This window comes from Phoenix dactylifera, chromosome 6 (assembly GCF_051530095.1).
Source record: "Phoenix dactylifera cultivar Ajwa chromosome 6, Ajwa_hap1_PhDact_Kaust_v1.1, whole genome shotgun sequence".
In the NCBI taxonomy this organism is placed as follows: Eukaryota; Viridiplantae; Streptophyta; class Magnoliopsida; order Arecales; family Arecaceae; genus Phoenix; species Phoenix dactylifera.
The window spans coordinates 5,184,357-5,203,025 of record NC_143195.1 but is presented as its reverse complement, the minus strand read 5'-3'; the positions used below and the strand labels follow the sequence as shown (position 1 = coordinate 5,203,025).

Here is an 18,669-nt window from a genome sequence, read left to right as displayed (position 1 = left end):
AGGCAAAAGAAGACAGGGATCATGAAAAAGAAATTGAGCCAAGAAGACAATAAACCAAAATCGAATAAACTGAAATATGAGAAAAAACCCCATGCGTATGATGAGAAACTTAGCATTTTATGTGCATCTTGCGACCCCTTTCTGAGGACAAAACTGGGATTTCATGCAGGTTTTCTGGGGTCGTTGAGGTTCGAGCTGCGAGTTAGCAGGTTTCATGGAGGTGCCCGCGAGCTCTTGATGGCTGTTAGGGTTGAGAGGTTTTGAGGATACTGGGAGAGGGATATCCATGCTAACGCCAGTCCCATAAGCAGGACCAATAATTTCATTCTAGCATCATTAAATATATTACAAGGTTTACACCAAACCCTTTTCATGCGCCAACCTTGGAATTCTAGTTATGACATTTGCATTGTCATTCATTCCCGGTTTAAAATTAAGTTATCATGGTGTCTCCAGAGACTTGGATCATCAACACTTGTATTCAAACTCAATTCAGTACAGAAACCCAATTTTAACGATTAGGGATACCATTAAAACATTGCTTGCTTCCAAACACAACCTTAACATATGCCATGTCATACAACAATATACAAGTTTGAATATCTGATGTCATGACATCCATGGTCAGGTCAGCACTGCTATATTCATTTCCTTGCTGTTTGATATATATTGGCAAGCCGCATAGAACAAAATATCCTGATGTGAAGAATCTATTGTCATCTTTGGAGACAAAATGAGCATGGATCCATGTTTAGCTCAATCAACCAAGAGGGTGAATAATTTATCAGCAGAAGCAAAATCTTCTCTACTAAGACGAATTCGAATGTGACAAATGGGATTCAGCTTCTTCATCTGAAGATTTTTAATTTCTAATACATTAATTAATCTGTACAACCACCCCCTGCACCATTACAACATAATGCTGGTGTTGAATAATTGTTAAAAACCCTCACTATCTATATTTTCATCATCTAACACTGCTTGTCGGTTGCGAGTCCAACACCATGAATCTCTCTCTCTCTAGTTAACCGAAATGAAGAATAACTTGTACCTTCAAAGCTGCAAGGCTAAATCAGGTTGCTGTGAATCAACTAACATGCCAGAAGTTGGCGATCCTGAAGACTGGAATCCAACATTGAGGTCAGGTGGAACAGAATCCGACTTTGGTTGCAGTGACACACCCTGCCATGACCCCTGGGAGAGGCCAGAATCCGGCAAGGGGTTTCTGGAACTTACTGTATTTGAATAACCTGCCATCGGTTTTACCCTCTCTGCATCCAAGTGGCTGGTGGGTGCCTGATGGATGATGCTGTTGCTGCTTCTGGAAACCATGTCAAGTGCTTGAGAATGTGTCATCTGTACATCAGAACCAAAAGACCCAGGTGTTCTTGTTTGTCTCAGCATTTTACCAAACTGCGAAGACACTTTAAACACATTATTGAAGCCATTTATTGTGGCCTGCATTCCTGGGTTCTGATGAACCTGAAAGGGTGCCTTGAACTGATTAGCATCACCACCACCAACAGCACTTAAAGCACTCAACCCATTCTCATAATTTGATCCCCTAGAAGACACGGGACCATCCATAATATCAGGGGGTCTATTAGCAGCAGCAGCTGTTGAAGCAGGTGGAAGAGTCCTGCTGAAATGGGCTTCTTCAACAGCTGAGACATTTGAGGGTGGTTCCAGCCTCTGTGGAAGTTTATCACTTCTGGATATTGTGGTGCAGGGCAAAATTTTTGGTTGACAAGAGGGATATGGAGATGATGCAGATAACAGAGGTGGTTGTGATTGTTGTGGAGCATCCCCATCTCTAACCCAACCAGGGCCAAACTTTGTCCCAGAAGGCAATGCTCTTTCAATCTTCTTGGCAGCAATGGCCCAGCCAATGGGGCCAAGATTTGCAGCAAATCGAGCCAAACTCCTTGAATATGAATACTCCATGTGAAGCCCAACCTGTTTCAAATAAAATCATGGCCACATATAATGAGTTTCACAGGAGACACCACGAGAGAAGAGTTTGCAATTTGCATTTCTTGATCGGCAAAATAAGTTTCCAGTATATAAATTGAAGCCCACAAGATATTATGAACCATGGTTTTAAATAATGGCGTTACAACTGTTATAATGGCCATTATAACAGTTTCAGCCACCCCTGTTATGTTATTGAGGTAAATAATGTGGAAAAATATAATGCCAATTATTTTCCATTACTCCTGCAATGCCCATCATAAAGGATCTTATAACATAAATAATGGCCATTAATTTTGCTTGTACTTTCTTTTAAATAACATAATATTTTTAAAAATTCCATTTTTTTGCTCAAAATTCCCTCCGAAAATGATTGTACAATCCAAGAAATAAATTATTTTATCTAATAAAAAACCAAGGAAAAGATAATGCCATTATTTTTTTGGTAATTGTCCATTATTTCCTATTATAACCCCATTATTTCCTATTATAACACCATTACAACAGCCATTATTTTAGCAATTCTTTTAATATTTAGATTTTGAAAAGTTCTTTCTTGAGACAAATAATAGCTATTATAACCATTATAACAGTCAATAATGGTTTCAGTGGGGGCCGTTAATAATGGAATATTCAAAGCTTGTTATGAACTGATTGAGAATACCATGATAGTTGAAAATTCATGAATTTCTGAACAAACCAAGACAATAAAATGTTTGGGATAGTGCAAACTTACTTGAGCAAACTGTGCTATAAATTAGGCAAATCACAGTAAACTTCTAGTACTGTTTTCACTGAAGAAAAGAGAGAAAAGATAAAGAAAAAAACTGAGATAGTCTTTAGGTACTTACTGGCACCAGTTGTTTCTTGTCTCCATCAAAGGTGGTCAGTACTGGTGGCTCGCATACAGAGGTAAATTGTTGGGGTTGCTTGTATGTGTTGCGACGATTTTCATCTATAACAGTGAGTTTCTTCCCATATTTTGTTGAAATCCCTTTAAGTGCAGAACCTTAAATATAAAAGAGGCAGCAAAAGCAATTCAAAAAATATACTTGACAGTCTTCAAAGGAGAATAAATAAGTAAAAAAGATCAAAGCAAGCAGTTACAGATTCCCCTAAAGCAAGATATTTTAAAAAAACAAAAAGTCATTGAGTGTTGCAAGATACAAATCAAAGCAGCAGAGTATATTAGAAACCTGAGTATTCTTCATTTCTCTCTGATTTTCTCTCGCCCAAACTGAACATGTCAATGTTGCGAAGACCATGGGAAGCCATCATGACAGACTTATCCACCGCTGATCCTTTTCTTGACAAATCATGTGCCATGTTAGACCAATGAATACCATCTCCCGCATTAGCAAGTGTTGCATCAGAGGAGAAATCCAAAGTAGCACGCTCAGCAGGTCTGCCAACAGGCCGTTTATTTTTGTTTGGTGGTCTCCCTCTCCTCACAACTGTCTTTGGTTCTGGTTCATTGTCATCACTTTCCTGTCTCAAGTTCTCAAAGTTCTTTTTGGCAAGCTCGTGGATGGATCGTGCCTGTACATATGAACCACTTTTTAAACAACCGAAGAAACTTACAATATATATTTTAAGATAGTAAATTAACCCGACAATATTAAACAACATGTAACAACCTTTGACAAGACTAATACCTGTCTATAGTAAATGGTATCTGGTGCATTATAGCGCATGGCATTTGAGCTGATTAAGAACACATCCTTCTGCAAAGACATATAATACAATAGGTACATGTTAAAAATTTCATGAGATCAACTAAAACAAAATGTGCTCTGGACTTCTAGGAAAATAGCTCAGAAGTGAAACTCCTGCAAGCAGATGCGTCAGTCAAATATCGTGTTCCAAATTGAAAAAAAAATGTACAACAGATTGCATACTCTCCATTATTTATTTACGCATCAATCAAGAAACTATATTAATGCAAACAATAATCCCCAGGGGCTCACAACAGTCAGGGAAGATATACGTCCACCCAACAGGTCATTTCACATAATCAAACATTGTCAGTGCAAATTTCCATAAAAAGCTTAAAGCAGTATTACTTCAAGCTACGTAATTAGATAGAGCTCATGAAAACAATCACTCATGCCTGACATATCGTAGGCTATAGATCATATAAGAGAAACTTTTCTAAAATCAAAGGCTCAAATTATTACTCTCGAACTAAACCCATAAATCTTAACTAAAGACAAAAGAAGGTTAAGTTAAAACAAAGTCATCTTTTGGGAGGCAACTTTGGATCGGTTACAAAATCTCTCTGACAACTACTAATAAAAATCAACATAAGCATGCAAAAGCTACTATATACTGATAAGCTAAACCTATATTGTAACACTTGGTAGGCAGAAATTTGTAGCTCAAATCACTCCTGAAATTCGCACCGCACTCACACCTGTTTCCTTATTCTAAAAATCTTTTGAGAGATCTGTTTTCCCACAACTACACTTAAATCAGTTCTGGTTTCAAGTAACTAGGTATAATAATGTCCTCAGAACAGAGTCTCATATAGCCAACAATAAAGGCAAATGGTGTACTTCATTTTTCCAGGTGATCATACTTGCATTATGAATTAATATGAAATTTCCTGCCGAAAGAGTATAAGACTTATGATAATGCTTCATTATCACTAGCATAAAATACATCCCTCCAAACTAACCCATACACAACAGGGAAGTGCGATCACATCTCTTCTATTACAATCAAGATTTCAAAAAAGAAAAAATGCTATTCTATAATATAAACTAATTGAATCTTGCTAATATACTTCCAATCCATGGTAACCTTGGCAATTTGTAGACATGTCTCCACCTTCTTGCCAAGTGGGTTAATGCATAAAATTCTCCAGCCTTGTATCGTAATATTTAATATTGAAACTTAAAAGTTCACAAATGACACCCTAAACTTAATAACAAATACAATACATTATTACTTCAAATTAAAAAAAAAAAAGGTATAATAAAAAAATCTCAAACATATCCCCTTTAATAATCTGAATGTATAAATAAACCCCTCAATTTTGTGTATGTTTAAACAAAAAGAATCCAAAAAAATATATTGAAAAATCAAGCTCAATTGTCCTCTGCATACTTGATTTCTTCAACAATTACTCACATGAAACACGTGCCTAGAAGGCTAGAATAATACAGATTAATGTTCATGGTCATCATGCTTCAATTGATTGTTAGGTTTAAAGCAGCCTCTCACAGCAAATCATTTGCGCAAACAAGTAATACTAACTTAAATTTCTCTCATGATTTTTTTAGTATTGCAAACAAATGTCTTATCCTATAGGGGTAACCTCCAAAACTTTACCTGGAGTTTCGGTTGATATGATAAAAATGAGGCTAAAGATGGGATTCGTGCTACTAAACTTGCTGCCCAATATGGTATACAGCTTGCTATCTGAATACCAGTAATCAAGAATTGATGACGATGACAACAATTACAATGATAATAAATTTGGTACTGAGTCCCCATATTTGCTTAGTCAAATGGCTTTATTCACTAATGTAAACGCAATCCCAAGTTTCCTGAAACATATTCTGGAGAAACTACTAAACAAAGAAATACTGATCCAGGTCCCCCTGGAAAAAAAAGGGCATATGAAAAGAAAATGGAAGCTCGTTTCCTTGTAATGATAGACCCAGATGGTTCACATTTTAATCCATATTTATTTTTCACCATATTTTGATCATAAGATGAATGAATATGATATTTTCTAGACATATCTTTCGAGAATCCTGAAAATCACAACTTCAAGGCGATTAAGGGCATTTATTCCGTCATATTTCTTACAGATTATATTTCTGCCCCCGGTACAGTACATATGATATAGATTAAAAAGTGAAATTGATAAAAAAATTCAATAAAAATAGCGGATGTGTAAAAATGACATCAAAATTATATCTGGCTCATGGAACTGCTTTAATAGAGCCTATAAGCTTACATTTAACTTAGCTGCAAAAACTTAAACTCGCGTTGGTAGGTCAACTTCTTTATCAGTTTTAAATCTATAGTGTATTTTGGCTATAATTCCTATTGTCATGCATCAAGATTTGACATATCAGTCGGTACCGTGCCGATTCGTACCGAACCGTACCAATACTTGGTACCCTAAACCTTATTATACTAATACTCGGTACGCTGAATCTTACCATACCGACACTTGCTATGCTGAACCTTACCATACCATACCGCATACCAACACTGTAATAAGATGGTACATATACGATTTCAGGTATTAAGACAGCAAACCTTGTCCTCTATAGTTATATCTTCTAGAAGGCTTTGCAAAATTAAAATATGATACGACTCAAGCATCTCCTTTTTGTGAAACCACTGTACGTTAAGGCTTTGTCACGACGCAAAACAAAGTTTATCTTCAAAGGCAGTCAATATAAATTCAAAATAAAAAGAACCGGCATGTCAACATCTTTCCTGAATGAATCAAAAGAATCTGTAAAACAAAGAAGAGAGGAGAAAACAAATTTGAAGTTACAGTTCCCAGGTCCTATAAGTTTGATTATAATATTACAGAATCGAAACATGCACAGAGTTAGCAAGTAGGAAAGAGGTTAGAAGCATATTCCAAGGCTAATAACATGATTCAATCTATAAGAGGTGCCTGTAGGCAAACTAAAAAGGCTAGGCAAACAATCAAACAGTGACTCCATACAAAATGTAAGTAGCCCTTGCTTTGTTTCTTCAGACACAAAAGCATAATCAAACTATCTCTTGACATAAATCTCACAAGGAACACAAAAACTAGAGACCAGAATGTTTCAATAAAGATAGGACAGCCTCAACCAAAAACAAATCAGATCCAGTTCAAGAATAACATATGGCACGAGCTTGCACTTTGTTTATCTGATACATGTATGTATATTGGGAATTTTCTTATTTTGAAACCTATATTTCACATATCTGGCTAACTAAATCAATCCCTAAATTTCCCCTTTTCATATAGCATCATTACTTCGTGACTACCAGGGGACATGTCAGACATTAGTATATAACGCTTACATGGGCTGCATCCATCAAACAGGTCCCTCAATTTCATCTCAACCAGCAGCAGAATTCCATGACCAGCATCTCATTAAACCCCATACAATGTAACAATATTTGTTTTTTTCTGAACAATCGTTGCAAGCAAAGTATTTCTAATACTAGTAACATTTTCAATAATACTGGCTTGCTACAGAACTCTTATCATCTTGCTCTGCAACAACTAAATGATTTGGAACACTTCAAAAGTTTAATCTACTTGCCTATCTTTAATTTTCAGAATTCCTCAATCAACATCAATAACTCACCCCTGACAACATCTCCTCCAAGCAAATTTACATAAGCACACCTTTGTTTCCTGTCATTTAAAACACACAATGAAGTAGCAAAGATCTTGATTTTTAATGTAATCATCCTGTCATAAAGAGCAGCAATGAGTGTGCATATGGGCAAAGAGTTATGTTCATAACCTATAGATGTAAAATATAGCCCACTATATAATTCCAGCAATTTTTTCAACTCTCAGATTATCAACAGATTTTTTTGACAATTTTTAAACAAAAAGATAAACTTTATGATTTTTTCTTGTCATTGATATGGAATATTTCATGAACTTTAATGTTTTCTGTATATTTATTAAGAAGTTTCCAATTATTAAATCTATTTCTCAGTTCTTCAAACTTCTAATAGTTGACAATCTCCCTTTTTTCCATATACAAATTTATCCTTTTGTCAGTTTACCCCAAATCCCAAATCTGTCGCTAGTATCGTACACAGATATGAATATTTCAGGCAGTGGCAGCATGTGGTAGAATGGATAGTGGAATTCACTGCTCATAGAGGCATTAAAAAGCAGAAATCCAATAATGTAAGAATTGTTCGTGAATGACATGACCAAGGTTAAAGACATATTCTAAGCTAAAAAAACTAGCTTTTGTAAAACAATACAATTCGGTGGATGGGTAAAAATATGAATGAGAATTATCTCTTCATCACTTCTATTATTCCATCTTTTAACTCAAATGTCTAATCCTCTGAAATATTGACCCATGTAACATGAAAACCCATAAAAGGGACTTAGAACCATATTTTATAAAAGGTATTAATTCTAAGTTATTAATAATATTTTTTTAGTAATCATATCTTAAGTAATAGAATACATAGTTCTGCAATCATGTTCCTAAAACGATCTTATGCCTGTTATACTACCAGTTATCCTGGTAAAGTTATTCCTGATCAACAAAAGTAGTATAAGCCAGATTTTATACCCTTAGCAGCCGGAATCTTCTATCTAGGATGCATTACCTGCTTTAGATTTTTCCTGGAATCCCAAACCAGCACCCGCTTCCTAAGTACTCTAGTGTTTCTAAAATTTCTGCTTTCTCACACTCACACCACCTCCCAATTCCAGCAACTAAGCTTTATTTCTTCACAGTATTCACAAGCAGGAGCGATCCCTCAGTACAGGACTCATGTATGTCAGTGTGATACATGCTCTTTCCTTTTCTTTCATTTATTTACAGAGAATTCCTTAAGATGATAGTAGTATTCTGAACTTACAAGAAGTTTCAGATTGAGTTTTAAAAGATAACACTATGCCAAAACATAAACTCTTGATCAAAAGTCCCCTAACTAATAATGCTCCATTTTCAGAGACAAACTTAGTAAAGTGCCGTTTACTTTTTTCAACCCAATCTTATTAGTGTATTTATTTTTTATGCTTTCGCAAATTACTTCTAATCTAATCCTAATTAAGAATTTCAAAACATGCTCCTGTATATTCACAAAACCACTGAAAACCCAATTCTCTAATTAATTGTTCATATAAAACAATTTGGCTCATTTCTATAGGAAGTGGTCTAGCTTGCTACTTTTAAAGCAGTGTAAATTTAGATGTTGAGGACATAAAGATCTTGATTTCCTTGTTATCATGCTACTGTTTCAGAATTTGATATATAGATTGTGAGCATTCCTCCATCCAAATTAAAGCCAATAGAACCTAGTCCACTAAGTCCTACTTACATTATAACATACATTTCATTGTGTTAATAAATTTAAGAGCACTCAATACACTCTTAGCATGATTTTATCCCTCCAAACAATTAAAAAAAACACTTGCATAAATAACCACAGGCAATGAAGTTGCATATATTTAATTGTTGAATTATTCATGCCCCAATCCACTTGTGACAACTTTCTACTGAAGTCAAGACATGTTCCCCGTAGCATTCCGTGGTTGTAAAACATACTACAAGTATTAAAATAGCAAGACAAACCTATTGTGTCTACATACAATCATTGCTAAACAATTCATAGATGCCACTGAGAACCAGTAAAATGTTCCTAATGGCTTTTAATTACTTTTCTTATGTTATGATACAGCTAATATTCCAATAATAAATGTTATGCTTAAATGGGTTTAATCCCAAAGAAATCAATATTTGTTCAACTTTATCATATTAGTAGAGCAATACAAGGTGATGATTCTTTGATGAAAGAATCCAATCTATCTTTCATCATACTGCAGATTTTTGTCATAATTTTTGTATTTCATATGTCAGTCAGTTTCATACTATATATCAACTTTTGATCAGGAGAGAGATAGGAAGTGAGAGAGAGAGAGAGAACATTAACTATTCATTTAACTTATCAAAGGAAAGGAGCATGGCCATGTAACATAAATTAACACGGTAGCTAAAAATCATCATGACAACAGTTTCAAGAGCAGCGAAGTGTTAAGGATTTATCCCAATTACATACTTTTATCATACATTTTTTTCTGAAATGGGAAACAATGCTGACACATACACTACTCATAAGGCCAATCCAAAGAAAATGGTTGTATATGGTTTGCACAAACATTTAATTGATGCTTTAAAGACATTGTCAACATCAATTTCTAACTATGATGAAGATAGTGCAAAGTTTGACATCAGACGATGAGCTAACTAATTGAAGGCCAAACCTAGCAAGTCTAATTGCCAACATATAGATCAGATAGTGACTGTGGTTGTTGGAAATTTTGTGTGCTTATGCTTTCTCCCCAACTGAACCAGGCTAAAAAGCTAGAAGCTTCATAAAGTTATGCAGACAACACACAGCAGTAAATCTATCCTTATCTCCATGCTCACTCTGGCATTGATGTTTCCATACTGCTTCACAAGATCAGCACCTTTTAAAACTAGATATTTTCCCCATCATTAAAAGCATGATTATTAATTCTTTCTGTCTCATGGTCATAAAGTTTTCCATGCCTATTCAAATGTACCCTGACCTAATATCACAAAGTTTTACCATGCCAGTTACCCTCTCTTATAGAAGCATCTAGCTATCAAAGCATCATTAACAATCTTTCATTATCTAACCAAAGCAAAGATTTATTTTTTCCTATAGAAATCCTTTAATTTTTTTTATACTCATTCCTATACAGCAATTTTTTATTTCTACTTTACAGGTCATATAACATAAGGCTAATATGACATAGTTTCTGCAGATTTTACCTCTTGCTTCCTCAAACATCTATCCCCGTTGTACCAAAAAAAAGCGTCTATCCCCAAATATATCCTACTACAGGAAACCAGAGATACCGTACCTTAACATGCTGCTCTCTCTGCTCTATGAAACTACCAAAAATATTAACACCTACCCAGAAGTTAAATTAACTATCCTGGTCTCTTACCCTCCATCTAAAAAATAAATCTACTTAAAATTAATCTGATGATACTAACAAACATCTGATAAAATACATACCATATAATCAATCCCAAAAGTAGTCACAAATAAGAATATTGCCTTTCAAGTAAGCCAACTAAGCATCAGAGAGTGTATTTCCTTTGGAATCACAGGACCACCTAATCCTATAGCTAATTACTGTCTTCCTATCCACCAAAAAAAAAAAAAAAACAAGATAAAGGTATGAAATCAGCAATTCACCGCACACATTCATTTAGTCATTGTGCTACCACCTGATAATCTCCACCAGTATATCAATTGCATTCAACATCAATGGTGATATGCAAATCAAAGACCCAGCATATAAGTTCAAATGAAAAGTATTATGATCTTCTGCTTGTCACTTACATATGCAATAGTATTGCATCAAGAAAATTTTTCAGAATGAGAGGATCTCAACCATCTAAACTAACTTGTAAAAAGAAGAGAAACAAAAACTAAACAACCATTATATTAGATGATTTAAATGGTCAACCCATCACAACTACATGAAGCCATTTTAATTAGGTAAAGTTATTACATGAAAACTACTGCAAAACAAGTAACCCAAAAATACTTTACCCCAGCCCTGGAAAAGGAAAGGAATATCATTCTGATTTTGTGCTTCTAGCATCATGCCGATGTTGCAATTTCAATGTTAACTTGTAGATGTAATATGGCATTAACACACATTTTTAAATTAGAAAAAATACAACTGTGCAGGAACACAATATGATAATGAATTAGTCCTTTTGAAACTGAGTGTTATTTTCACCAACAGTTGTCCAGCCACTGTTGGCATCTACTCATATGAGGTGATATGCTCAGTCTTCAGCTAAAAAGACGATAAAATACAGAAACTTGATAACCTAAGAATTTCACTTTCAGAAACAATTTAGAGTCTAATAATGCATTCCACAAAATCCTGGTGCTAGAATGCTGAAAAGTAAAAAAAAAAAGGGGGAGATAGGAAAAAACACTCAAGAATAGATCATGTAATGACCATGCTTTAGCTTGATTATATCTCTAGCAGGTTATATTCCCTACCTCTAAAAAAGTAGACAACTCAAGTAATTGATGTTCATGTGGCTTACATAAAATAGGAAATAAAAACAACACTTTCTGACAAGTTGCAAAGGTTCAATCATTAACTAATAAACATGCTTTACAACATACAAATGTTAAATCCATAATGTTGCACATCAGATCCTAAGTTACTAGTTAAAACTGCAGCTTGACATGAAGCTGCGAGAAGATTGGTTAAACACCAATACTATGTTAGAAAATTAGGAGCAATGTTCGCAGAACCGGTGCATACCGCCCCATACTGGGCATATCATGCCGTACCGATATTGAACAATACTCGATTTTGTTGGGTGGGGGGTGGGGCATACCAACACTATAACAATATGATCTTAGTAACAGGTCCAATACCGAGATTGCAAACTTTGACAAGGAGCCCTCTCAAATATCTAATATACTAAAGAAACATTTTAAGCAAAGCATTTTATAAGACAACAATGTTAACAAAACATTTTATAACACAATATCTAAGTTTCAATATTCAAATTGTAACTTTCCCACAATGAGAAAGTGAAATAGCTATATGCAAACATGCAGAGACATCATGGTAGTCCTTTTCAAACTGACTTGCTCAAAATGTGAAAAAGATTGAGGGAGGATATCATCAAAGCAGCTATGATACATTACTAAAGCATGATAAAATTAAAGGTGGCAATTTATGACTCAACCTTCCAACCTACCTGCAGCAACCAACCCAGTTTAAGCAGGGTCAAATTTGGTATAAATGGATCTGGGTCACAAATGGGCCAATCCGACCTAACCCGTTTATTAAATGGGTCAGGTTCAGATTTGAAGTCCTGACCCGTTTAGCCCATTTTGCCCATGTAATAGTGGGGATGGGTCACAAAACAACCCGTTTAACCGTCTTTAGAACCTCTTTAACCTATTTAAAATCTGTTTAGCCTCTTTAACCTAATTCAACCCATTTATTAAGCAAGTTGTGCACGTCGAGTCAAACTATTTGTTTAATAAAAAAGTCATGTTTGGATATAGATTTTTGACCTATTTAATAAATAGGTCAGGTTCAAATTGTTATTTGACCCAACCCACATCCAACCCCGACCCAACCCAATTGCCACCCCTAGATAGAATAACAATAATAACATTCCTTTATTTTTAAGATGTTTTATAGATGTTTAGCCATATCACCTTCAGTTGTTGGTGTCAATAGTAAAAGGATAAGAAGATCTTAGCCTTCAGCAAAAATGGCTACCAAACCTACTCTCCAATGCATACCACTATAATCAAAATTCAAAAAAGTGGACCAAGAATATCCTTAGGAAAGATCTAAGGAAGTAAATGAACAAGTTATGTAAGGAATTATTACTGATAAGGAGAAAAAAGAACGTCTACCTATAGTTAAACCTGATGGTAAGCTTGAGTAAAACTATGTCTGATGTTTGGTTTATTTATAAAATAAAGAAAACATAGCTTTAGAATCATCTAGTCCTTACAAGGTGGCAAGGCATCATTAGTGTATTAAATTATTTATGCTCACAATTTGTTGCTTCTTAATATTACAAGGTAGCTACTCCACTTGAATGAGAAAATGGCAACAAAAGTCACTCGTGGAACTTTAACATCTAATCATCTATTTAAGAAAATTAGAAACGTCCCAAACTATGATACTAACAGATTATGCGCAATATAATGCACTATCATTAATATCTAGAAGGACAGGGCGGGCAAACGTATCAGACAAACCCTTTTTTTTGCAGTCACAAAAAATGCTATGCTGACCTCTACAAGAGGAGCTTAATATGGCTATAGCACCTCCAAGTGTACAATTTTACAGCCTTATGAGGTTGCACCAGACTTACTTCTGTGCCCTCATCAAGTCATACAAGTTTTACTGATGAAAAGCATAAACCACGTTACCTCGAAAATCAATTATTTGTGCAGTATAAACAAGAAAACATTCCAAATAATTTTTCAAGCATTTTCTTATGCTTTTCATGGCTAGGAAGTTACAATTGGAAAAACAAATGACATGCATAAAAAGCAATTCTATGTGCTCTCTGATACCATAATACAGCAAATTTTGATGGCAGAAAAGACATAAAATGTATGGCTTGCAAAATTCTCGACCTTCAATCACATTGAAATGTTAAATAAATTTTGTCTACCTCATTTGCTAGTGTTCCTCCAGTCCATCCAGACATGCAGACTTCAAAGATCATATCATGAATATTCGGGCAAATAAGACATGGATATTTTCCAAACTGAGCAATGCGATTAAGGACACTGTCTAGAAAATAATAACTTCTCCTACGAATTATCACATAGATTAGCTGATAGGATTGCAAGAGACATTCAAAGTACAAGATTTCCTAGACTTTTGGAATTTGCATTGCACTAGAAGCATGATATGTTTCTTATCTTTTGCCCTCTTTTTTTGTCCCACAACATTATGAATTCCCGGAAAGGAAAATAAAATAGGTTCAGTTTGTCATACACCTTCATCACAGCAAAACTACCAGGTACACAATTAGTTGTATTAATGGGCATGGAAAGATCAGAACCTCTTCATTTGCAGTATGAATTAAATGATCATGAATCACAGTTAAGCACATACAGCTCAGCATAAAATGTGACTGATACTAGACATGAGAGACAACAGAGAATGCATCACTGAGTAAATATTTGAACATTATGAAAACAATCCACTAAGGTGACTTCTATGACCATGAATTAGGTTATACGACTACAAATTAGAAACTGGATGAAACAATTAGTTATTATTGCCTTACTGCACCTTCAATGCCCCCACGCCACTCCCCAAAAAGAAAAACAAAAAATATGCATTCTATTTATCACTCATCATAGATCACAGAAAATTAATGGCGCAATTTCAGAAAGAACTGCATGGTAACAGTAATGAAAAAAGAAATTTCGTGTCCAAATTGTGATCAATTATGAAAAGGAGATAAAATTAGAAATAACAACTGTCAACCAGTATCCAGAACAATTACAAGGAGCAGAGTAGCACATAAATAATCAAGTCAACAAATAGTAAAGCAGCATCACTAACATAACAGGTGATGCAGGCATATTTACCATCTCTGTATCATTAACCATAACATAAACCAACAAATGAATGTAATGCACCTCCCAACAGACGTTGGTTTCTAACATGAGAGAGAGAGAGTGAGAGGGAGAATGGGGGTGGAAGAGAACAGCAAATAATAGCATTTTCAATTCTAGGAAACTTTATCATCCATGAAGAGAACAATGAAACATCCATGCAAGTTTGCAATACTTGTACCAACCTCAAACTGTTCCAAGTTTGCATATGCTCCACTTGACAGCTTCTTGCGTACAGTTCCAAAATCCATTGGATGCTCTATGACTTCATGATAGTCCGGAAGCTGTGAATACATCAAACATTAAATATTATGCTTCAAAACAAACTCAAGCATAACCAAAGCAGCATCAGAAAAAACAGCTAAGAACGTTGAAAATGAAAAACAAGGAGAAAATACACAAGCAAAGAAAGCAACAGCTTGAACAGTTTTCAAACTGACCTCGTTCGGATCCACAGGCTCTGAGAAGACACCATAAGTATCTTTCCTAAAGATAAATCAGAATATATCATCAAAATTAATGAATACAGCAAAACAAAACAGCACTAAACACAGAAATCATAAAAAAGGGCACCACGAGAGAGATTCCAAAAAGAAAACAAAGAACGCACTTCTGGAGCCTATCGAGGATGAACACCAACAACTTTTTGTCTGGCAAAGATGTTGTGGGCCCGGAATCTGATGGCTCCCCTGTTCGTAACACAAATGTTAGATAATTCTACGCACTAAATAGTCCGGATCTTCTTTCTCCCGCGACTTCTCGAAATAAATGCATGAGCACCAAACCTTGAAGAGAATCCATCGCTTTCGAGGAATTGTGCCTTTCTGCCTAAAATAAGAAAATCATTTCCAAAAACAGTCAGGAAAAAATCCAAGCCGTAAAAAGAAAAACACCAAGGAAGAAGCGAAAAAAATAAAGGAAAGCAAACAGATCTACCTCATGATAAATGTTGTGAATAAGAACAAAATGGAAGAAAGAGGACAAAGATTAACTTTTCTCAAAAAAGCAGTCAGATTATTTTTCAAAGATAAAATCCGTCTTCCAAAGACCCAGCCCCCCATCCACATCCACTTAGAAAACTAAAAAGAAAAAAAAAAGACTCAAAATTTCAACAGCAGAGATACTTCGGCTTTCAAGAAATGATTGACAAGTTGACCTAGTCAAATCTCAAAACTTTCTCAGTTTGGATATCCACGAGAAAAAATTTAACTAAAGAACGGAATCCGAGAAAAAAATCCAACCGACATCGACGCATAGATTCGCGATCCGTAGACGAAACCGTACAAAACCCCCAGTTTTTAAATCCCGCAAAACATCCTCGAATCAAGAAGCCCCGGCGCCCGATCCCGTAGAGCACCGGATCTCCGCGTCCCCACTCCAAATTCAAAGGAAAGAGAGGGAATGCAATAAAAAAATAATACAGTAACCGTGTCAAACTAAGAAGCCGGGAGTGACTACCTTGTCTCGATCCCCATGGCTGCCGACGGCGTCGATGTTCCTCTTCCGGCGGGCGGCGCCCCCAGCATCGTCGTCGGAATCGGAGCCGGAATTGGAATTCGGGGAGAGACCAGGGGGGAGGCGGAGAACGAGCTTGAGCTTCTTCTCCCTCCGCTTCCCGCCGGAGCTCTCCGCCTCCTCCTCGTCGTCCTCATCCGCCGCCGCCTCTGCCGCCTCGGGATGTGTGTTCCGGCGGGTGATCCGGCGGGTGGAGGAGGAGGAAGGGAAGCGGAGGTAGGGATTGGTGCTAGGGTTAGGGTTAGGGTTCCGGTTGCCAGATTTCTCCTTCTCCTGCTGTTGTTTTTGGAGGCGGAGGCTGCGCTTCTGGAGATCGAGGAGGGAGGGGCGGCCCTTCTTCTTCCTCTTCTTCTCCGCTACTGGCTTGTTGCTGCTGCCCATTGCGCGGCCCCCCGCCCTTCCCCCCCTTTCTCTCTCCCCTTCTCTCTCTCTAGAAACCGGGGCGTTTTTTTGGAATTATTAATATTTTTTCTCTATTTCGGCCGAGGGCGTTTTGGAGCGACGCCGCACGTGATCGGCGAGTGGGCACGTGACTGGCCTGGTGGGCCCCGGCACGCTTGCTGACCGGGCGAAACGAACTGTTAGTCCGCTCTCCGTCTTCCTAGCACCCACAATCTCACCCTTTTGTGGGGCCCGTGACTTAGTGAGTGGGTGTGTGATGGGAATTGGTGCTTTGATAAGTTCACAATTAATGAGCGCTCCTGGTTCTTGTGGGAGGAGGCTTTGAATTAATGGGCGAATTAATGCGGCCGGATGGCAAAGGAATCTTAATGGCCTTGCTTGTCCTTTGTGAATGGAGACACCTAGAAAGCCTTTGAAGATTAAATAGTAGGAGATCATTAAAGTATAGAGAATTAGGTGCCAAGTGATAAAAAAGGTGGTGCCATTAGACCTGATTCTTATTTCACTTGGGTGGTCCAAGAGCTGGCTTGCCATGGGAGCCAAAGGTCAGACCTAAGCAAAGCACACTTTGGATCCTCTTTTTTTTGTTTTGTTAGGAAAAAAAAGGTAGTAGATTTCATAACCTATAAAGATTGAAAGCAAATTAAGCAAGACATATTTGTAGGTTGCAAATGAAATAATTTTTGTTGCTGGAAATTGGACCCGGGGGCCGCCGCGAAGCCGGAGAAGGAGGAGCTCCGCTGCTACAGGGGGCGGACGGCGGTGCGCCGGCCGGCTGCGTCCTCCACCGTGGGGCGTGGGAGCGTCCGAAGAGGGGTGGTGCGTCCAGTCCTGTCCTGTCCTGCAAAAAAGCCGGTGGCCGGGCTCCCCGGCGCCGGCCCTCCGATGTCTAAGTCAGAGGGGGCAAGTATGTGGAGAGAGCGGGGAGGAGAGTATGTGGAGAAGACACAGAGGATATCTGGATAAGATCAAGAAGATGAAAGGGATGATGTCATCAATTGTGTCTGTGCTTCCTCCCACCCCGTCCCGGAGGGTTCAGTCCGGAGAGTTTTTGTTAGGGGTTTCTCAGAGTCCAGTCTCGAGAGTCCTTAGAGTCCCCTCCCTCTTCCCCCCAGGCTTCCTTTTATAAAAGGATTTGGTTACCTGGGAGGTGACAGGAGGTTTGTCCTGTTCTGTGATAATTGGGCACGATTTGGCCCATTAATGGCGTGGTGGAAAATAAGGCCGAATCAGACCGGAACCAGAGAGTTGTCACGGTCGATCGGACCTGTTGGGGTGGTTGAACCGCCGGCCGTGGTGGGCCTGGGGTCCGTGGATGGTAAGTGCATTTATTACCAAGTGAACCGGCAGTCAGGGAGAGCCATACGCTTTGATGGTTCAGTGATCCGGAGATCGCCTTGAGCCGTGTTCATTAAATGACTGAATGCATCGGAGACTTGAGGGGGTCTCATGCATTAATGGCAGGTCGTGCCGAATACCTGCGGAGATCTTATGCCTTGATGGCTTGGAGATAGCAGCAGGTTGTAGTGGAGTTGTCAGGTCCCTTAGAGGGTTAGGTGGAAATTGGATATTTGGCTAAGGCATGGGCTTGGCCTGCTGTGCTCGGCCTTCTGGTCTCGGCTCTCTGGTCTCGGCTCTCTGGTCTCGGCTCTCTGGTCTCGGCCTTCTGGTCTCGGCTCTCTGGTCTCGGCTCTCTGGTCTATGAGCTCGAGAGCGGAAGAGCTCGATCACTTAGGATGAGCTCGAGAGCGAAAGAGCCCGATCACTTAGGATGAGCTCGAGAGCGGAAGAGCCCGATCACTTAGGATGAGCTCGAGAGCGGAAGAGCCCGATCATTTAGGATGAGCTCGAGAGCGGAAGAGCTCGATCACTTAGGAT

The 18,669-nt window shown here is 37.7% G+C and overlaps 1 protein-coding gene across 1 annotated transcript; it reads right to left on the bottom strand.

Annotated features, from left to right (window-relative positions):
- Positions 1-780: 780 nt before the first annotated feature.
- LOC103723982 (uncharacterized) lies at positions 781-16,873 on the bottom strand. The gene is made up of 9 exons (XM_008815093.5): positions 16,333-16,873; positions 15,660-15,702; positions 15,485-15,563; positions 15,315-15,360; positions 15,060-15,158; positions 3,627-3,695; positions 3,168-3,510; positions 2,823-2,980; positions 781-1,956 (listed from the first exon to the last, which is right to left on the bottom strand). The coding sequence occupies exons 1-9, from the start codon at positions 16,768-16,770 to the stop codon at positions 1,054-1,056; spliced, it is 2,178 nt and encodes a 725-aa protein (XP_008813315.4). The 5' UTR covers positions 16,771-16,873; the 3' UTR covers positions 781-1,053.
- Between the last annotated feature and the right edge of the window lie 1,796 nt (positions 16,874-18,669).